General features: G+C 41.2%; 1 protein-coding gene across 1 annotated transcript in view; it reads left to right on the top strand.

The window, feature by feature from the left end:
- LOC140483376 (uncharacterized) overlaps positions 1-23,294 on the top strand; it is a 51,386-nt gene that overhangs the window by 22,084 nt on the left and 6,008 nt on the right. Inside the window, exons 6-10 of the mRNA XM_072581600.1 lie at positions 1,859-2,019; positions 2,151-2,303; positions 11,675-13,225; positions 14,480-14,580; positions 14,681-14,745. Of these exons, the coding sequence (XP_072437701.1) occupies positions 1,859-2,019; positions 2,151-2,303; positions 11,675-13,225; positions 14,480-14,580; positions 14,681-14,745 (2,031 nt within the window). The remainder of the gene's footprint in view (positions 1-1,858; positions 2,020-2,150; positions 2,304-11,674; positions 13,226-14,479; positions 14,581-14,680; positions 14,746-23,294) is intronic.

Below are 23,294 nucleotides of genomic sequence, written 5' to 3'. Positions count from 1 at the left end.
GAAAGACCAATGCTGCTTTCAGCAGCACAATCGATGTGAATGTGAAACTTCACCTGCCCATGGTAGGTACTGTTATCATTATATCAGCACAATACAAACTGGACATCTTCCAGAAGTGCTATCTGACCCAAATCCTGGGTGGTATTGAAGTGCTACACTGGACTAGTCATTGTGATGGTTGGGCACATACCTCATTGTCTGGATTGACCCCACCAAATGAATGTAGTCATTGGCTTGGCCAGTCCATATGAATTATTCCAAGAAACTTTTGGAGTGGGGGATTGGCAATAAAATGGTCAGCCAGTGATGCCCACATCCCACAAATAAGTAATTTAAAAATGGGGCACTGACTAAGCTGCAGTGAAAGAGATCAATAAGGTGGTTATGTCCATTGTCCCACTGGGACTCTGGAGTCTGCATCCACAATTTTGAAATGTTTTTTTTTGTGTGAAGTAACCTGCTTTGCATCAGATTACATGAGCCAGTTTGTAGTATGGTTTACTGGTGTGTGGTAGTAGTGACAATGTGTGGGAAGGGTTTAGAGGGATATGGGTCAAATGCTGGCAAATTGGATGAGATTAATTTAGGATATCTGGTCAGCATAGATGAGTTGGAGTGAAGAGTCTGTTTCCATACTGTATAACTGACTCTGTCTGTGTATATCAATAGGTTTGGTAAATAGACCAAAATTAGGCAGAGTTCTTGTGGATAATTGAGGTTATCCATTTCGGTCAGAAACATGGGCAACTCTTATCTAAATGGAAAGAAACTCCAAAGTACTTCAGTGCAGAAGGATCTGTGTCCTTCTATGAGTCATAGAAAAGTAGCATGCACATAATAAAGCAAATGGAACTTTGACATTTATCACTTAAAGACTAGACTAATAAAATTTAGTGTTGTTGCAATTGTCTAAGGCATGAGTGTGTTTGCACCTGGTGTATTGTGTACAGTTTTGGTCCCCTTGGTTGAGGAGGGATGTAGTTGTATTAGAGGCAGTTCAAAGGTCCACCACTCTGATTCCAGAGATGAGGGGGTCTCTCTTCTGAAGAGACTGAATGGTTTAGGCCTGCACTCTTGAGTTCAGAGAAGATCTAGTTGAAGTCTACAAGATGCAAAAGGAAACTGACAAAGTAGATACAGAACAGATGTTTTTTCCTTTTTTTTTTAAAATTGCACCATCTTGACTGAAGGGTCATAATTTGATGCTGATGGGTAGCTGCCTGGAATTGATTGCAGCAGATGCTGGGATGTTGTCTGAGTAAATTTGGAGATAGACACAGATTTTAATTAGTGATGGATTGAAGATTTATGGAGAGCAGGTGGAAAAATGCAGTTGAGGCTAAGACTTTACCAAATGGCAGAGTAGACTTAAGAGGCTGAATTGCTGACTGTTGCTAGTTCTTTGTGTTCTACCATATTGCAGTTTGCTCTAAGTTGACTGTCATTTTTTTTTTTCTGCATTAAAACAGTGACTCCACTTCAAGTACAGTTAATGGAGTATGAAGTGCTTTCCAATACGTTAAAGCTGTGAAAGGCACAATGGGGAGTCTTTCTTTCCCACTTGAACCACTGCAATATTCCTGCAGCAATGTTATTCGGATGAGTGGTTATTAAGCCAGTTGACAGTTCAGTGTGGGCCTGGAAAACATACACCGGCCCAACCAGAAGAGGTTATTAGTGAACCACTTGGCTAATGCTAATCTATAGCTCTGTGGCTGGTTTTGTGTTCCATGTGATTGTTGGATGTAGATGTAGATCCTCAATTGAATTGTTTTCTTAACTTTTTTTTAAGTATGGATTAATCCAGAGACTCTTAAACTCTCTCAAAGGCTTTGTTTGTTTGTTTCTTCAACTCCAGAATCAATGCTCCAGTCCTGTTCTTGACATATTGGCTGTATTTCAATCCTGGTGGTCAGGACATTTATGGCCCACTGGAAATTCAGTTAAACCAACTGAAGGCAAAGCATGTAGCTAATCTCAGACATGGAAAAGCCACACTATTCTTCAAATCCATTGAAGGTAATTCACTCCTGCTTAACTTGTAACTGTTTTGCCTAATTTCTTTTTGTTTTTTTTTAAATGAGACCTTGACTTTCAAGTTGGGGTTTTATAGCATTTGCTGACCATTCGCTCTTTCCTCACTTTTGCAGATGTAAACGAATGCTCCTCTGGGCTCTCTATGTGTGACCCTCGAGCAGATTGTTTCAATGCCTTTGGTTTCTATTCTTGTCGATGTATAGAGGGATTTGAGGACCGTTCACTTAATGGTTCTGGCATTGAATGTATCGCTAATGAAAAATCAGGTATTTAAATAGACTGCATAGCCATTAATTTAAAACAGCTATTTTTAGTGATATAAATGTATTCCTCATTAAATCTGCATTTCATACAATTAAAACAGTGTAGTACTTTTGGAAGTGCCCCTCTTTCCACATTAATATGTATCGGAGTTCAAAGAAGTCCTCCTTGTAATGGATTTCAAATCTATTTATTATTCTGAATTTCCATGGTATTTAGTCCTATAACATGTTAAACCATGTTAATCTCTTCCCCTGTACTATCTTTCTTTCTTTTGCCTGTTTTTTCTTTTCTTAAATTAACAGTTGACCAGGTCTGTTTTTAAAAGCAGAATGTATGTATAACAGATTTCTGGATGAACCCTAATGGACGATTATCCCATTATGTTGGAAGTCTGCAGACAGAATGGAGTCATCCATTGTTGTAAAATGTTTTTACAGCCACAGGATGTTGCTGGTCTCCATCATTAAAAGAGCTAGGAGCAAAAACAGACAATTCAGCCCCTAAAACCTACCATGCTATTTGATACAACCATGGCTGGTTTCATCTCCACTTCCGCTCCTTTTCCTGCTCACCATAACCCTAAACAGTTTACTAAAATAAAAATCTCTCTCCTTCAAATTTAATGCAGTGTCCTGGAATCTGCCACATTCAGGAGTGAATTCCACAGATGCATGACCCTTTTTTTGGAGAAGTAATCCTCCATTCTGTTTAATTTGTTACCATTATCCTAAAACTGTGCCCTTCTGTCCTAGTTTGCCTCCCATAAGGAAACATTCTCTCCTCTTTGTCAAAACCCTTTTTAGTATCTTTATAGACATCAATTTGATCTCCTTTTAATTCTTAACTCAGTGTGGGCCTAAACTGTTCAATCACTCTTCATTAGACAAATCCCTCACATCTGAAATCAATCTAGTGAAGCTCCTCTGAACTACCTCCATTTAACATTAAAAATCTGGTTTGATTCTTGTGAAAGTTACGTGCTTTGCAAATTTTTTTAAGGGTTTTTTAAAAAGTTAAATCCTGTCACTGCTTGCAAAGCTGAACTTTGTTTCCAACATCAATGAAAGTTCTTGGTGGTGTCACTTCTATTGAGTAACAATTTTTTTGTTAAAAATTACTTTTTAATTGGGAAGTTTTTTAAAAAGCAGAAACTGAAGGTTCTAGTTGTGAAATAGTTAAGCTAAAATGTTTTTCTGGTTTTACTTGATCTGTGAATCTTGATGCCATGCTCTGAATGTTGGTCTGAAGCTATAAAAGTTGGACTTCTGGAGTAGGCTGTTTGGTCCTGCAAACTTTTTCCACTCATCCATAACAATAGCTGCCCTGGCCCTGGCTTTTTTTTGTTGTTGCCTTTATTCCCCTCACTAATAAGAATCAATTTAATCTGGCCTCAAATTTATCTCCCTAATGTTTTCGTCTTTCCCAAAAATGGAAACCACTTCCAGGTATCTGCCAATAAGGTTGCTTCAAGATACTAACTCCGTAAAATCACTCTGGCATATAAAGGAGATGGTTTAGTTCAAACTGGACAAGCTTTTCTAGAAATGTCCTTCATCCCAGGAATGAGTTGGTTGAAGCTTTTTATGTGCTGCTTCTAATGCAATATTTAAGGAAACCAAAATTGTACTGTTCTTCAGATGTGGTCCCCACTGCCTTGTCCAGGTATAGTAAACCCCCCTACACTTAAATTCCATTCCCCTGCAATAAACAACATCCTATTTTAGTCTTCAAGCAGACACAGCAAGTGATTACAAACCAATTTCATGTAACAGGTTACCCAGATTCCTCAATACCATAAGTCCTGTAATTATTCTATTTAAATAGTATACTGTATACTTCGTTTTAAGACTCCTTTTATAACCTCTGATTTGCAATTTTAAGTTTACAGCTGTGAAGATTGATGCACTCTAACTATTCAAGGCCTTTGCCAATTTTTTTTTTCTGACCATACTGATTCTGTAGATTTGATCTCCAGAGGAGAAACATCTGCTTTGGTCATTCTTTCTATGCCTTAGCACATTCTTCAGAATACCACACTCAATTACTCTTCTTTCCCGTAATGATAGTATTGGCATGAAATTGGCATTAAACTACTAATTAATGGTACCAAAGCTGTCAGCCATATCTCAAAATACAGGACTTGAGATAACCTTCAGGAAAAATTTTACCCCTTTTTTAAAATGGGAGGTTATTGGAAATAATATTGTACTATCTCTATTTAATGCACTTGTTCAAAAAGGTTCCCAGAAAATCATGTAGATATTTTTCTCCTTACAGAGCCTGACTTGAAGCATTCCCTTGGTTTTAATGAATTGCTAATTGCTATTATCCTCTGTGTAGTTTTGATCCTGGCAATAATATTAACCTTCCTCTCTGTGATGAGTAAAAGAAGAAAGAGGGTCTCTACTCGTAATGAAAATTCAGTTAGTTCACAGCGAGATATCAACCTTCACTACTTCCAGAAGAAATAAGGAAAGGATCACTAGCTTTTGCATATTGTATAAGCAAAAGTAATTTTGTGTGACTTGAAGATACAGTTGGACAGTAACTTAATAACCTGGTGCAAAAGGCATTCACTATGACTCCATGTTTGGAAGACAATCGGTTAGGATTGGAGAGTAATTAGCTAATTGCTCTTTTTTCCTAACTTGAGGTATCCAGTGTTTTTAACTAAATTTGCAAAAGCTGAGGTTTTGATTTTGGCAATGGCATTTACAGTTGGCATTCTTTAATATTCTATCACTTGCAGCAATCTGTTAAAAGCTTTAATAGTAAGGGCTGTAGATTTAATTGCTTAGTTTCCTAACATTCCCAGGATTGGTTCTTTGATCAATATTTCTACTTTTTTTTTATATATCAATACTTTTGTTTTTTTTTCAGACCTGATTTAAATGTCTACATTTAAAATGGTTTAAGATTAGAATAACTTTTTGGGAGTTAGATTTAAATCACAGGGTGTTGCTCATCACCAGGGTTTGGATGACCTGAAGCAATTGAGCTGCAGTGTTTCTATTGTGAAGAATGGAAATGAACCTAAACTGTTAGTTCAGCTGTTTAAAAACATGTCATGTATTTTTAAAAATAATTTGAAAACCAATTTCCTTCAGGGTTGGGAAATAGTCCATGTTCTTACAAATCTGTGAATATAAACTTTCTGAATGATCTAATTGAAGCTTTGCTAGCTTTACTGGTATTTTGAGTATTTCAATGCCATTTGACTGCTTCTATTATAAGCATAAAAGTCTCTAAATACATTAGATTTGTCCAGTTGTTTTGTGTGGAACTGCCCATTTCATTCTGTCCATGGATTTACTTGTTTTGAGATTTCCCGGATCTTGTTTAAACAGTACTTTTTTAAATATAAAACTCTTCCCAAATGCAGTCTCTGAAAGTGAAAATAAATGGTTCCTTCAAAATATTTGTATGCTTTTGTTTTTGAATTTAAATCTGAACTAGGACACTCTCTCTCATTTTCTAATCATGTAATTGTACCCTCTTTCTGCAAGATAAGGATTCCATTTTAGATCATTTATTCAGTTCTTGGCTGTGAGAAATTCTTGTCTATTATTTTGCTAGAATTATTTTTATTTTAATGGATGTGTTTATTTTCTGAAGTTCTGAGTATGAGCCTTGGTTTTTTTAATGCTGAAAATTAAAATATTCCACATACCACTACTGACTAATATTGGTCTCTACAATTCTCTGCAATCCTGGTAATCATTTGCTGCTTTTTAAAAACAAACATGATGCACAACTAATTTTTTAAATATAGTCACTTTATATTCGAGACATTACAAAGTGCAGCCATTTCATTTCTGGTCTCCACTTGTGTATTGTGCTTAGTTAGGCTGTAGCATTTTCCTAATCTGTGTGCTGCTAAAAAGCACAGCCAGTTAGGCAGCATCTGAGGAGCAAGAGAATCAACAGTTTGAGCATTAGCTCTACATCAGGACTGGGGGGGTTTGGGGGTGGGGGGGGGGGGCGCAAGGTAGCTGGGAATATGATGGGTAGATGAAGGTGGGGGGTTGGTAGGTGGGAAGGGACATGGACCGGTCAAGAGGGTGGTGCTGAGTTGGAAGGTTGGATCTGGGATAAGGTGGGGGAGAGGAAACTGGTGAAATCCACATCAATGCCATGTGGTCAACTGGTACCAAGGTGAGCGATTTGAGGCATTCTTCAGGCATTAGGTGGCTAGAGTTTGGAGGAGGCCCAGGACCTGCATGTCCTTGGTGGAATGGGAGGGGGGAGTTGAAGTGCTCAACCACTGGGTGGTGAGGTTGTTTTGGTGCATGTTTTGAGAAAATCTCTCTCTGGGATACATTCTGCAAGTTGGCATCCTGTCTTCCCAATGTAGAGGAGATCAGTGAGAGCAACAGACACTATGTATGAGTACTGGTAAATCGGTGTTTGGATGTGGAAGGATCCTGTGGTTTTTTTGTTTTTGTTTCTGACCCACCCACCCCAAAATGTGGTCAACAATGCCCTCAATGCATCTTCCTCCACTTTCTGCACCTCTGTCCTCCTAAGCCCACACATTTCAACTGCAACAAGGACAGAAGAACCCCCTCCCCTGGTCCTTGCCTCCACCAACCCCCCACCCCTGCCGCAACATCCTGATGCAAAGCATCATCCTCCAACACTTACAAACAGGCCGCACCATCCTATAATTCCCTTCCTGCTCAGAGACCATTCCCTGTGACTCCCTTGTCAAGTCCATGGTTTTTTTCCCCCTCCTTCCCTCCTGTCACTTCTTTTTTTTTTTCATTTCCCTGCCACCGCAAGAATTGCAAAACCTGTGCCCACAATCTTCCACCCACCACCCTTTTCCCTGCTTCCACCCCCCCACCACTGTCCAAGCTCCCAAAGGAGCTTTCCACATCTGACAAAGATTCCCCTGCACTTCCACACAATACCATTGCTCTCTGTGATCCCCTCTACATTGGAGAGACAGGACGTCAACTTGCAGAACATTTCTGGGGCACACAGCAACCAACCCCACTGCCCTGTGGCTGAACACCTCAACTGTGTCCTACTCCACTAAGGATATGCAAGTCCTTTGTCGCCTCCACTGTCAAACTCTAGCCACCCAATGCCTGGAGGAAGAACACCTTGTTTTCTTCTTTTGGGGACCCTCCAACCACACTGCATCAATGTGGATTTCACCAGTTTTCTCGCTTCCCTTCCCTTTCCTTTCCCTCCCCTTTTTTCTCACCCCCCCCCCCCCCCACCCCCACCAATAGATCTAACCCAGCTCCACCCTCTTAACTGTCATACCTGTCCCTCTTCTTTCCCACCTATCGCTATCACCACCCCCATCCCCTCACATCTATCTGCCTATCTCCTTCCCAGCTACCTTTCCTCAGCCCCCTTGAGCACTGCCCCACCCCACCCCATTCCTGATGGAGTTTATGCATGAAATGTTGATTCTCCTGCTCCTCAGATGCTGCCTGACCTGCTGTGATTTTTCTAGCACCACACTCCACTCTGATCTCTAGCATCTGCAGTCCTCTTTCTCCTGCAGCATTTTTCTATACTCAGTGTAAACCATGTCAAATTTACTTTTGACATCCTGAGGTCCAAGATACCATAAAACAAACAGTTGGATTCAACCACATGTCCTTTTAAATAGGTTTTCAGTTAAGTGAATGAATTTTCATTTTTAAAACATCAATGTACCGTTTTCAAATGGTAATTGAGGTTTGCATGTCATTTTATTACTTGTGTGTACACTATAAGCTGGGCTATCTCTGTCAAAACAAATTTGTATCTTTCAATTTACATTTGTGAAAACAAGTATTACTGCCTTATTATCTCTGTCACATTTTTCCCTGCCCCAATGCAAACCCTATGACCAAGCCAATCTTCAACCATGCCAGTTGGGGTCTCCAGATTTTGGGTCTATACAGCTTTAGTCTGTGTTTTTTATAAACTCTACTCCCCTTTTTAGGGGGGAGAAGATACCCTTACCCTTAACTGCAGCAGTAATTTGGGAATTGTCATTGTCCTTGAAGAAACATCCCCTTGTTTTGAATTGGAGTTGAAGATTAATGGTGTCATGTGGAACACTTGATTCTGTTGACATCTTTGATTTGACTTTAAATTTCCAGATTCTTGGAGCAAATTAATCTTACTCAGACTGATTTTTTGTTTCTCAGGTACCTTTTTTTTTTCAATAACCCTGATTTCTATTCATTAAGGAATTGTTTTTAGCCTGGGAAACAGTCTTCATCTAGTACTGATTCTCTTACAAATAACACTGTTAAAAGCTTCACTTCGATGGCATTGGACTTCAATTCATTTTGTGTGGATGCCAATAGCAAGGCCAGTATGTGATTTTTGTATCTAGTTGCCCTGTAGGTGGTGGTGAGCTTTTGTCTGAACCACGTTCCTTTGTAGCAGCATCTATAGTGCTGTTGGGGAGGAAGTTTCAGAATTCTGACCTGGGGCCAATGAGGTTGTGATGAAATGATTCCAAGTCAAGATGTGTGACTTGAGAGAAATTTGCAGGCACTGGTGTTCCCATGTACCTGCATCTTGTCTTTCTAGATGGTAGAAGTTGGGGGCTTAGGTGCTGTTGAAGTAGGACTCATTGGTAAGTTGTTGTAGTGCACCTTTTGTAGGTATGTAGCTACGCACCAGTGATTCTCCTCTTCAATGTTGAGGTGTTGATGGTTAGTTGGCGTGCCAATTAATTGGGCTGCTTTGACTTAGATGGTGTAGAGTTTCCTAAATATGTTGATGTTGTACTCATCCAGACAAGTGGAGAGTGTTCAACACCAGTTCAACCTTACAGACTGTATAGTCTTGAGTTAGATGAATTACTCTTGAATTTCCAGCCTCTGCTCTGGTTCGACTTTTTAGTCTAAGGCAGTCACTGCCTTGCAGTTGGATGCAACTTGACAAACCTAAGGATAACATTTAGCTCTTGTTATATATCGCCATGGAAAACTTTATTAGTGAATAGTGCTGACCATTCGATGAACCTCCCTGCTCCTGACCTATGTTAGGCAGATCATGAAGTAGCTGAAGAAAATGGGTTTGAGTTGTCACTGAGGATTTCTGCAGGATGTACTGGTATTAAGATAATTTCACCTACAACAACCATTCATTTTATTTTTGAACCTGACTCCAGTCAGTTTTCTCCCTCCATTTTCCTTCAGTTTTACTTGGTTTCACATGCTCAATTGCCTACAGTCTCTGTATCCCCTTTTGTCTCTGGAACTTGACTCTTCTCCACGTGTTTGGACTGAGCTGATTTTTGAGTTCTGGAGCAGAATGATGCTGCTCCTACTTTGGGTGAATGCTCCAATTGTAAGTTTAAATGTCCAAAGGGAAGCTATATTTTCCAGTTAATGCACTTGGGTAGTGAGGAAATGATAACCCTCCCATCTAGACATTGAAGTATTTCTTAGATGCCAAGCTTTCAAACCAAACTCTGTCTGGGCAGCTGATGACAGGAAGGTGTGTGTAGGTCTGAGCTTGATTTGGAGGGTCTCTTTTGTGGGCAATTGGGAGAGGACTTTTTAGTTTGTGTATCTCCTGCTTTATTTCTGAAACAATCCAAAAACCAGAGTTGTTTGGATAGATCAGCAATGGTTTACATTAGCATCTGGGTTGTTTTATCCATCAGTGAAATAATTAACTGTATATTGTCCTGCAAGTTTCTGTCACCACACCATCAAACTTTGGTGAATTATTTATTTGTCTGATTTTTGCATGCACATGTGGAGTACCTTGATATTTTGCTATGTTAAAGGTGATGTATGAATACAAATTTAGCTTTTTTTTTCTTCCCCCCCCCCCCCCCCCCCCCCCCCCCCCAAGCAGTCCTCCTTTTCACCACTCTGCAGATGCTGGAGATCAGAGTTGTGGTGCTGGAAAAGCACAGCAGGTCAGACAGCATCTGAGGAGCAGGGGGGTTGACTTTTTGGACATAGTCCCTCTTTCAGGAATTCCTGATGGTTTACACCTGAAACATTGATTCTCCTGCTCCTCAGATGCTGCCTGACCTGTGCTTTTCTAGCACCACACAATTGATCCTGAGCAGTGTACCTGTGTTTTTTTCAAGACCAATTAACCACTTTCACAACTTTCACCTAGATTTTGCAGCAGCAAACTTTGGATTTTTTTTCTTTAAACCTGATGTTAAAACTCCAGATATAAGCAATGGGGGAATGTTAACTTTCCACCAGAGGAAGCTGCAATTGAGTAAACTATCGGAGTGGGTTGCCTTATGAGAATAAATTGACCAAGGTTGGGCTTGTTTTCACTGGAGTTGAGTGAGGGGTGACTTGATGTGTACAAATCCTGAATGGTCTTGACAAGGTGTACATGGAAAGGTTTCCTCTCGTGGTGACTCTATGCAGCTAGGGGACTTTAAAACAAAAGTTTGAGGTGGGGGTCCCCTTTTTTTAGGAGTCTGAAGATAATTTATTTTTTTAAGGCTGTGCAACTCTTTTGGAGCACTCAATCTTTTTTATTATTTATTAGCTTCAGGATTGGGAATGCAGAATTCAGAACAAAAAAATAGATTTGTTGGTATCATTGGAACAAGCTTAAGGAGCCGAATGGCCTACTTTTACACTCTTCTGTGTGCTCTGAAACTTCTGTTCTCCTTTTTTTTTTTCCCCCCTACAGTCTGAGATTTGGATCCTACAGAATCTGATCTGGGTTAAACCAGATAAAACATGCTGGTTTGCTCAGGACCTGTAAAATAGCCTTGTTTTAAAACTAGTCTTGATATATTCATTTGTTGCTCAAACAAAGTAGAGCATTTTCTAGCTATAGCTATGTTTACCATGAGTTTCTCTTGGGGGGGAAAAAAAGTTCATTTATCATGTGTAACTTTCTCTATAGTTTGCACCTCCTGCGAGAATTGGGGAAAATCATCTTTTTGTTTTCATTTTTGAAAGCAGCTTTTTACACTCTTACTCTATTTCCATAACCTGGCAGGGCTTGATACTACAGTTGGAGAAAAATTTTAATTTCTAACTGGATACATGCAAAGGTCATTGTTTAACAAAAACAGTTGTAAAATTCCCTTTTAGTAAGGGAGTGTCTCCTCTAGGGATTTTTTTTTAGGAATTGTATGTGGCCTTCAATGATACCTCCTGAATTACTTTCCCCCCCCCAGTTTATCCAACCCCATCCTACAAGGCTGTCCCACTGTAACCCATATTAAAGCCAATGGAGACTCAGTACGACATCCAGGCATTTGTTCTGGGCACACTGTGTAACCAGAATCTAGATCAAATTGTTTTGAGAATTTGCACGCAGACTCGTGTTTAACAGCCTGTTTGAACCAACCTTGTGATGACCTCCTTGTTGGTTCCTCAGTGACAAACACCATGTCCTTCCTTTTTTTTTTTGAAAGGAGGTTCTACGCACTCTCTCAGACATTTCCATGTGAAACATCTGGATCATAACACTCCACTGGAATTGGAGCTACTGTCACCATCTTTCCAGAGATTCCAGCGAATGGATGTGAGTCATGAGACACCACTGAGGATTCACACCAAAAACTTGTTCCAGGCTGAAGTGATGGAACGCCCTTCCCAGCTTCCTGGGAGAGAATGGCCAGCCACTAATTCCCAGCTCATTCCCAAATTGTCAGCATCTACTTCAGACCTCTCCAGCAAACACCAGGCAGCAACCTTTGCAGGTCCACAGGCACACTATACCTCCTATCCACAGCCTCTCTTTACTGCAGTGCACTTCACAACACTCTCTGGCCAGCCAAGGCCTTCAGGAAATCAGCCTCATTTACCCAGTGCTTCACCTCTGAAGCCAACCAGAAGTCCACAGATGGGCAATGTCACTTCTGAATGGTTAAAGCTGCAAGTCAAAGGTAATGGGGATATTTCACAACCATCCAAGATTAAAAGGAATCCAGTTAACTGGAAGTTTGACAAATTCAGGCGATTTACTGATGCTCCACGTCAGTGGCAAATCAGCTATTCAACTACTTCAGGATTCTGGTCATCTTCCATCTTTCCCTTTTTGGGGGAAGTAAATCCTACACTACATTCCTTCCAAAGTGACACACTCTTAAAACTGCAAGTTGATGATTATTCTAGAATAAGTGCAAAGTTGAGCTCTGATTTCAGTCTGAGGAATTTTATTTCTGATTCCAAGCATCCAGCCATTAACCCTGCAACCATTATCCACCGAACACGATCCATTGGAACTACTCAAAGGAAGTATTGGGGGAGTTCTACACCTGATGAATCGAATAGAATGATGAGTCTGTTAAATTGGCTTGATCCTACTGAAGGAGAGGCAGAAAAGCAAAACAATAGAGTCCTGTCTGAGGCAGAGGTCCTCAGTCAGACAACCATTTGTGGCATTATTAGAGGCCTTGCACATGAGGGCTTGGAGCATCAAAGGACAAAGCTATTAAAAACCTCATTATCATACGGCCACGTACAGCGTGAAGTCCAACACCATGTACCCTGTGACCCTAAAAGCATAATTGAACCTGGCAATGATAGAATGAGCAAATCTGCGCCCATCTATTCTGTTTGGGAGGGGATGTTGTCACTTTTGTTAACTCCTTCATTGGACAATGATTTGTGGATGAAGTCTGAAAGCTGGAATTTGTACAGTGAAGGTTTTACTCAGACCATCTTTCATCAAACCCACACAATGGAACTTCAACTGATTATACCAAACCATGCAGACATTTCTTCTGTAGTAAATTCCAGTGTGATGACGACTGGAAAGGAATTTCTAAATTATGCAGTGGACTGGCAAATGTCCAGCCTGTGGCGTACTAGCCCCACTCTTGATGCAGCCCAATGGGCTGTTGATGCTGCAACCAATCCAATTGATAAAACCAGCCTTTTAGATGCTACCCACCCAGTGGAGCCATCCATGTCTCAGAATCCAACATGGACAACACTGGCACCAAAACTACATGATATTGGTAAGTGCTTATTTTAGTGTGATGACAAAAGGCTGAGTTTTAACAATCATATGTATTCCTTCATTGCATTTTTAAAAAATTGATATTCAAAAAATGCCACAAAAGAAAAATAAGCATAAGTCTGTTTCTAAAATCTAGAACATATGTACTGTTCTGGATTCAGTACTGGAATATAAAAGTAGCAAACACTGGGCATCTAGAATATTTTTAAAAGGCTGGAAATAGTCAATAGGTCTGACAGCATCTATGGAGAGAAACTGTTTCAGCTTTTGGCTCTTTTTAGAATTGTTCAAAACAGCAGAATTGATTACTCTATCAACTATGAGCATTTTTTTAAACTTAATGGCTAGTTCACTTGAACAAATTTCACTCAAATCAATTCTTATCTCTCTCATTTTGAATTTGTGCTGGTAACTGCTCAGGTCCCAACAAACTAAATGTTGGGAGATCACTGTAACAGTCATTAATGTATTGGCATGGTTTGAAGTGTAACAAATTTTTTTTATTCTATTCTTAATAATTTAAAAGTATGTTTTATGGGGAGGAAAAACATGTTGGACAAAATCTTTGGGAACACTGTGCAATTTTAACCCTCAACACCCCACCCTATTCTCTGGCCAATATCTCTCTCTGTCGTGGGCTCTATGTAGTGCTCCAGCAAAACTCAGCTCAGTATAAGCTGGAAGAACAACACCTCTTCCATTTGGGGACCCGACAGACTTTAGGAAATAGAATTCAATATGTAGTCCTGAAGTTATTGAACTGTCATGTCCAAGCTACTGCCCATCCCACACACCAGATCTTGTGATCACAGTCTGCTATTACACACCAACTCCTTTTAACAGCTATTCACCCTCCTAGCCAGGTCATGATCCACTTTTTTTCTCTGGTGCTCTCACTCATTTACTTTTTACAGCTTTACCCACCCCAATCTTCTACATATAAACATTTTTCTAGCTGCCATCAGTTCTGAGGGTTACCAGACCTGAAATGTTTAACTTTGATTTCTTTTCACAGATGCTGCCAGACCTACAGGGCTTTTCCAGCAAATAGGTCAGAAAAACAATGAATTAAGCTGATCCATTTTAAAATACTTTTTATTGGGAAGCTCTGGTCTCTGTATTGCAGTATCTTGGAATAATGACTGCGGAGGAAGAATGTGAATCAACCTATTAGAGGGATAGTGAAATTTTGCTGTTGGTTTCTCTCCTTTTCTCCATGATTAGTCTGGTTAAATGTTTTTAAAATACGCAGGTTCTTTATTGGCAATATCTGCTGGAATGGAATTAATAAATGTTGTGTACAAGAACCTTCAGCATTTAGAGAAGAAAGTTCTACAATCCGTTAAGGCTCTGGTAAGAATTTAAACTTCCTTGCACCCTTCCAACTATGGAACAGGCACAGATTTTAATATTTCCCTTTTTTTAAAAAAACTTTTTTTTTAAATTTTAACAGATAATGGATAGTCTGGCATCATTTTCTCCTCCACTTAAGAAAATTCTCTTTCAAGGAGTTAGAAGGTAAGACTGTGTGTGTGAGAGAGATCTGAATAAGTGATATGGACAGACTACCTAGGACTGAACAAGATTGTCTGTCTGCAGAACTGTGGTGCATTCAAAATAGATTTACATCTTTGCATAAAGTCTTGTTTTTTAAATGGAGGTAATAAACTGGCATTAATTTATAACTGAGCAGATGGAAAGTTCTGTTTTGAAAATGGGTCCAGTTAGTGATTTCTGGAGACCACCTGAAACGATTGTTGATATTGTACTCCATATCATTGTCAGGTAACCATTTTGTACACTAGCCTCACTTGTAAACCCATTATGTTGGGTGAATTTGGAATTCTTGGAATGACTGTCCACTTACAGTCACAAGTTTTTCTCAAATTTGTCAGTCAGTTTAAGGTACTGGAGGCAAAGCTTTCAAACCAAGCAGACTGTGTTTGTATTCTTGTTCATGCTGAAAGCACTTTTAGTTTTTACTACACAAACTATGAAAGCATCCAAATCTTTGTTCAAGAAGGGCATAGTGAAATATATGCATACTGATAGTTATCAAAACAAACCAGGAAATGTTTTGAAACCAATTGTAAACAATTGGTTCTAGGCTTTTATAATTAAACCTCCTAATGCGGGGATTCTTGGATCAGACGGTGGATATTCATCACCTCTCCTCCCCAGCTCGGGAATCCTCCTTCCCTACAATCTTATTTCTCATGAGGCTAGAATTAAAGTGGAGATCCAACTGATGATTTTAATAACTGCACCATTGTTGGATATTCTTTAAACTGCCTGGGCCATAAGCTCTGGCAATCTCTCCCTCTGTCTCTCTGCTTTATTTTGGTTCTTAACATGTCCTTTATAAAGTCTAACTCTGACTCGGCTTTTGCTCATCCAAATTATGTAGCTCTGTCATCTTTTTGTTTTATAAGGCTCCTGTGAAACACTTTGGGGCCTTGCATTGCGTTAATAAATCTGTGCTGTATAAATCTGTTATTTACCAACAGGGTTGTCAGTCTTTGTACAAAGTACAATTCTTGCCACCATTCCACTTTTTCCAGTCCAACTGAAGAGGTTTCCTGTCCTCATCATCTCTCCTTGATATTTTATAAAATAAATGATAACATTCAGTTACATATTTCAACAGGTATGTGGATCAAGTCGAAAAGAACACAGTGGTTAAGTTGTCATTTTACACTTTTTTTTTTTCCAGTTTTTTTTTAGGGTTACACAATTCAGCTGCTAACACTTTCTTTTTACAACTTGGACCAAAACACATTTTATTAATCTTCTGCAAATCAGTGGCTCTATTGTCTGCAATTGTCAAAAATCAAGCAATGTCTGTCACTTGTAAACTACTCCACTGTTCTGGTCTACAAGTACCAGCAGTTCAAATGTCAAGTTCCTGACTGATAAAAGAATTGTCATCAGGACTAGGTCATTTAGTCCCTCAATTGTATTCCACTGTTTGATCATGGCTGGTGTATTTGGGGTCTCGACTCCCTTCCTTCTGCCTGCCCATTTTGTTTTTAAAAAAAAAACTACTTGCCCTTACTCTCCAATCAAAAATCTAACTAATAGAATTCAGTGAACTAGCTTCCACTGCTCTCTGGTAGAGAGAATTCCATAGACTAACAATCTTGAGACACAAAAATCCCTTCTCATCTCCGATTTAAGTTAGTCTTGCTCTCACTCAAGACTGTGACCTCTTATCGTGTCTCCTGCGAAAGGAAATACTTTCAGAATCCATGCTGTCCAGTTCTCTTGGATCTTTATAACCAGCCTCCCATTCTTCTAATCTTAATGATACAGTTAACCTTCTCTTGCTAAGAGAGAATCCCTTCATCCCAGGAATCTGAGTCAGTTGTACAGCATGGAAACAGACCCTTCAGTCCAACTAGACTATGCCAACCAAGTTCCAACTCTCCTGCATTTGGTCTATATCCTTCCAAACATTTCTTTCTTAATCATGTAACTATCGAATGTCTTTTTAAATATAACTGTCCTTGCATCCACCACTTCCTCCTGGCAGTTCATTCCACACATGATCCACTTTTTTTAGAAAAAACATTTTGCCCCAACTTGAAAAGGTTCAGCAAAGATTTACAAGGATGTTGCCAGAGTTGGAGGATTTGGCTATGGGGAGAGATTGAACAGGCTGGGGCTGTTTTCCCTGGAGCGTCAGAGACAGGGGTGACCTTCTAAGGCTAATAAAATCACGAGGGGCATGGATAGGGTAAAGAGGCAAAGTCTTTTCCCTGGGGTCGGGGAGTCTAGAACTAGAGGGTTTAGGGTTAGAGGGGAAAAATATAAAAGAGACCTACGTATCAACTTTTTCACACCGAGGGTGGTATGTGTATGGAATGAGCTGCCAGAGGAAGTGGTGGAGGCTGGTACAATTGCATCATTTAAGAAGCATTTGGATGGGTTTATGAATTGGATGGGTTTGGAGAGATATGGGCCAGGTGCTGATAGGTGGGACTAGATTGAGTTGGGATATCCGGTCGGCATGGACAGATTGGAACCTTCTCTGCACATCTGACTATGTCCTTTTTTTTTTAGAACTTCCACCTCTCCCCTTTTTTTTTAAAACATGCCCCATCCCTGTTTTGAACCCCACCCACAGAGAAAATGCCCTTGTTATTCACCTTCTCTATACCCCTCATGACCTCTATAAGGTTGTCCTTTCTGAATCCTCTCCAATTTAACAATATCCTCCCTAAGCAGGGTGACCAGAACTGTGTACAGTATTACAAAGTGGCCTCACCAATATCTTGGTACAACCGCAGCAGGACATCCCAACTCCTCAATGATCTGAGCAATACATCCAAGCTAAATGCCATATTAACCCTCCTGTCTACCTCTGCAAATTTCAAAGAATTAAATACCTGAACCCCTATGTCTCTATGTTCTGACACCAGTTGAATGAACCTTCTCTGAAAGCTATCAATTACTTTTTTTTCTAAACCATGAAATTATTGATTGTCATGGGGTGGGGGTGTGAAACCATCTTGCTCATTTAATGTTCTTCAGGGAAGGAAGTTTGGCTGACATGTAACTCCAGACCTACAGTAAATGTTTGGCACTCAACTGTCCTCTGAATTGGCTTAGGAAGTCACTCCGTTGTATTGTGATGATGCTATGACTTTAAGAAATTTGCTTTTGTTTTTGACCTCCAGAAATCACAAACTGGACCCATTTTCAAACAGAACTTTCCATCCGCTCAGTTATAAATTAATGCCAGTTTATTACCTCCAGTTTAAAAAAAACAAGCAGAAATACTTTATGCAAAGATGTAAATCTATTTTGAGTGCACCACAGTTCAGCAGACTGACAATAAGACTGGGCATCTGCAAGGCATTGTACACAAGCATCCGCAGAATTGTACTCCAACACAATCTGTACACTTTTATGGTCTGGTATATCCCTCACTTGACTATCTCCATCAATCAGGGATCAACACTGGCTCAATGAAGAGTGCAGGAAGGCATGTCAGGAGCAGCATTAGGAATACTTGAAATGAGGTGTCAACCTGGTGAAGCTATCAAACAAGACCGCTTGTGTGCCAAACCGAATAAGCAGCATGTATTACAGCTAAGTGATCCCACAACTAAAAGATCAGCTCTAAGCTCTGCAGGCCTGCCACATCCAGCTATGAATGGTGATAGACAATTTAAATTGCTCACTCAAGGCTTCACACTGATCCCTCAAAGATGGAAGACTCAGCTCATCGATGCAAACGATAAGGCTGACATATTTGTTCAATATTCAGCCGGAACAGCCAAGTGAATAATTTCTCTGCCTCCTCCCATGGTCCCCAGCATCATAGATACTAATCATGAATCAAATTGGTTGCATGCACTTGGATATTGAGAAAGTTGGGCTGTGGAAGTCCATGGGTTTGTAATGTCAATCACCCAGAGATGGAGGTCCAGGAAGGGGAGGGAGGTATCTGAGATGAACCAGGGGGATTTGAGGTCTGGGTGAAAGGTGTTGAAGTTGATGAACTGTTCAAACTCCTCGTGGGAGCATGAGGTAGGACCAATACAACCATTGATGTAGTGGAGGAAAAGGTGGGGTTGGTGCCCATGTAACTGCAGGAGATTGACTGACTGACTGACTGACTGTTCCACGTGCTTGACAGAGGCAGGCATAGCTTGGTCCCATGCAGGTGCCCATGGCTACCTGTTTTGGTTTGGAGGAAGTGGGAGGATTGGATGGAGAAGTTGAGGGAGAGGACCAGTTCAGCCAGTGGATGAGGGTGTTGGTGCAAGGGTACGGTTGGGAGGCATGAGAGGAAGAAACTGAGGGCTTGGAGGCCTTCATTGTGGCGGATAGATGTGTACAGGGACTAGGTGTCCATGGTGAAGATAAGATGTAGGGGGCTGGGGAAATACATCTTGGAGGTGAAGGGTGGGTGGTGTCCTGAATGTAGGTCAGGTGTAGGACGGTGTCAAGGTATGCAGAGATGAATTTAGTGGGACAGGAGCAGGCTGAGACAATGGGTGGATGGGCAAGATCTGGTTTGAATTACGAGGTAGAAATGGGCTGTGCAGGGTTCATGGATGATGAAGTTGGAGGCTGTGGTTGGGAGATCCCCAGAGGTGATGAGGTTGTGGATGGTCTGGATGACGATGACTATGATGACGGGATAGTAGGAGGAGGTGTCTGCATGTTGATGGCTGGCTTTAGCAGTGTAGATGTTGGTGTGATAAACTACCACTGTACCCACCCCCCTTGGCTGCAGTTGAAGTAGAGGGCCCCATGTTGAGGGTGACTGAGGGGGATGGTCAGTTTGAAGCAGTCTGTCGTGGCTGTAGTAGAAATGAAGAGGTCAAGGGTAGGTAACAGACCAACTTGGGACTCCAGATGGTTGGGGTGTGTCTGAGGCAGGAGAAGGGATCCTCGGTGAGTTGGAGTCTTGATTGAAAACTTGGGCCCAGAGGCAGAAGAAATGTTGAATGTCTGTGTTGAACTCTATTATTGTGGAAGCATAGAGGGATGAAGGTGAGGCCTTTTGCTGAGGACTGATCGTTCATCCTCAGTAAGGGGGTGGTCTGGGGAATAGTAAACATGCAGTGGGAGTGGAGACTGCCACTGGAGTGGGTGTGGTTATGGGGTCAGGAGTGACTTCAACAGAAGTAACGCTCACCATGGAGGTGGAATGGGGCCCGCACAGGTAGAAGTGATGTAACACATGATGTCAGCATCACTGGCTGAGTTCTGGTGAGTTATGTCACTGGTGGTGGAAGTGAAATTGGTAATGTAGTCATTGTGTTCTGGTGAGTGACATCTCGTGGGGGGGTGGAGGTGGCTGTGGCAGCAACTTCAGGGGTGGCAGTGATGTACAGAGGTGGGTATCATGTAGATCGCTGGCTGCGGAGGTGGTCGTCTTCTCGCTGACGTTAGGCAGCGTGGTCAGCAGTGGCTGTTGGGGCAGCAAGGGTGGAAGTGACATCATCGCTCATCATGGCAGTGATGGCTGGAGAGGCTGCATGGTGATTGGCCTCTGAGCAGTTCCAGAGGCTAGGAGGAGGTTCTGGAATGGTTGAGGAAGCCTGAGTATTGAGGTTAGTACATGAAAGTTAACTTGCGTTCCTCAATGTCCAATATCGTGGAGGCACCGCGTTTTGTTGAGTGTGTCAATTATCTGAGGATGTAAAATAGCAGAGGTCCTTTCCAGGACTGGGAGTGTGAGATCCTGAGCTGAAGTAGAGTAGGTGGTGGCACATGACTGCAAGTGTGGAGCGGAGGATCTGGAAGGAGAACAGTTTCCAAAGGTTTGATTTGTAGTATGTACGTGTTGTCCTGTTCAGGTCCAAGGTATGTTGGTCTGAATGTAGTCTGGAGTCCCTGCAGGATCAGTTGGTTCCATTAGAAGGCACTGAGGAAGGAGATACTGCTGTGGTAGTGAGTCTGCTTTAGGACATGCTGAAGAACTTCAGGACAGAGATGACTAGGAGATCCTTGAAGAGGGAGGAGAGAACTTCAAGGTAGGCACCCTTGGAAGATGCTTCGCAGTAGGGTTGAACTCAACTCTGTGAAAGTGAGGACTGGAGATCAGTGTGGTGCTGGAAAAGCATAGGCAGTCAGGCAGCATCCGAGGAGCAGGAGAATCCTCATTTTCAGGCATTCGTCCTCCATCAGAAATGGGGCTGAGAGATTAAATGGGCGGGTGGGAGTGGGGAGCGAAGGTAGCTGAGAGTGCAATGGGTGGATGGAGCAGAAAGATGGTGGACAGGTCAAGGGTGGTGCTGAGTTTGAGGCTTGGGACTGGGATAAGGTGAGTGGAGGGGAAATGAGGAACCTGGTGAAATCCACATTAATCCCATGTGGTTGTAGTGTCCCTGACATGTAAGATGGTCTTTGTTCGTCAGTCATTTCAACTCCAGGACATCTCTGCAGGAGTTCCTCTGGGTAGTGTCCTCCACCTAACCATCTGCTTCATTGAACTGCCCCACTTCCTCCCTTTTTTTTAAAATGGAGGGGCGATCATCATTGTGTGACCAATGGTCAGCACCATTCTTGACTCCTTAGATCCTGAAGTAGTCCATGTTCAAATGCAACTACATCCAGACAATATTCATGCTTGGGCTGACAAAGGGCAAATAATATTTGTGCCACACAAATGCCAAAAAATCATCTCCAATAAGAGACAACCTGACTGAAACCATTGCCATCAACAGCTCCCAACATCTGTTGACCAGAAACCCAACTGGACTTGCCACAGAAACACTGGCTACGAGAGCGGGTGAGAAGCTAGGATTACTGTGGCAAATAACTGACCTGACTCTTTAAAACCTGTTAACCATCTATTGGCCCAAGTCTGGAATAGGATGGATTACTCATTTCAGCGCCCAAGAAGCTTAACACTATCAAGGACAAAGCAGCTGGCTTGATTAGCTCCTCATCTGCTCAGTAATAGCAGTTCAAGATAATCTACAGAAATTCTCAATATCCTTTTTGCATCAAATCCCATGACCTCTTCTATCTAGAAGAACAGGGCAACAGGTACATGGAAATGCCACCACCTGCCAGTTCCTGTCCAAGCCACTCACCATCTGACTTGGAACTGATCACTGATATATCACTTTCTTCAATATCACTGGAATTCTCTCCCTTAGGGTATTGTGAGTCAACCTCCAGCAAATAGACTGCAGTCGCTCAAGAATGTAGCTCACCACCACCTTCAAGAGCAACTAGAGAGCAGCAATAAATGCAGACCAGCCAGCAACGTCCACATCTCTAGAACAAATGAATTTAAATAATTTTAGTGCAGAGATAAACTGCTAACAGTATTCCAGATATTTCTAACCAAGGTTCTGTTCAACACTACCTCTTATATTCCTATCCCATTGTAATAAACACAATATTCCATTTGCCTTTCTAATCAATTGCTCTAAATTTTGATTCATGTAATAGGACAGTCTGATTTCCCCCTCTACCTCCTAGAGTTCTGAAATCTGTCTGCATTCAAATCACGCTTTTGCTTTTCCATTTTGTCATGCCCAAAAAGAAACATTCGCATTTTTGCACTTTATACTACAGTCGCCAAGTCTGGCCACCCTCTCTTTATCTACATATTTCACAGATCCCTTTCTTCTGTTTCTTGACAACTTGTCATTGGCAAATTTTAGCAACCATGCATTTGGTCTCTTTCTCCAAGTCAGTCATTTTGATTAAGTATTGGAGGCTCTAGTACTGATCCCTGTTGCAATGTGCTAATTAACAATGTGCTAGCATGATGCTAATCTGAGCATTCTACCCCTTATCCTACACTCTCTCCCTACATTTCCCATGGCCAATCCACCTAACCTGCCCATCTCCAGATTGTGGGAGGAAACTGGAGGAAGCCCACCGATACTGGGAGAGCATGTAAACTTAACACAAGTGCCAGAGGGTAGAATTGAACTTGGATCCCTGGCACTGTGAGGTAGCTGTGCTAACCACCGACACCCCATATTGCCCTTATCCATTTTGTTAAAAAATCGCTGGAGTAATTTAATGAAGCTTTTGTGGATGCCATATTATCTTTTCTGACAGCATTTACTGTTTTATTGACTGGATGCAGGCAAAGTTGAGACACCCTGTGAGTGATAACTAACTACACTTGTGAAATTTACATCCACCTGAAAGCACAAGCTCCTCGCCCACTTGCTAGAAACTTCTGGAAAATAGTACAATGTGAAAGAACTGCTCAGTCCAGGGATGGATTCACTTTTAAAGACAATTGGTCCATATTTGATCTACTCAGTATTACCCTAAGCTGGATAGTTCCCTGCAGGATGGGTAATAAAATGCTGGCCAGCTAGTGATGCTCACATCCCATGAGTGAATAAAAGACGTAATAATTTCAGGAAAAACTAGAATCCATGATCTGAATCACTTGTGAACTTGGAAAGAAGGCTATCAAAATGATCTGTCTTATAGTTTGAATGAAAGTGCACATGTAAAATATTTTTGATTTAGAAGTGCATGTTATTAATCTAACTTCTAACCAGACAGAATTAAATGGTTCACATTGGTACAATAGCCCAACCTATGACACTATGATAACCAAACTGATG

Source organism: Chiloscyllium punctatum, chromosome 11, assembly GCF_047496795.1.
Source record: "Chiloscyllium punctatum isolate Juve2018m chromosome 11, sChiPun1.3, whole genome shotgun sequence".
Taxonomy (NCBI): domain Eukaryota; kingdom Metazoa; phylum Chordata; class Chondrichthyes; order Orectolobiformes; family Hemiscylliidae; genus Chiloscyllium; species Chiloscyllium punctatum.
The sequence above is the reverse complement of the archived record's forward strand: the minus strand, read 5'-3'. Positions and strand labels throughout refer to the sequence as shown.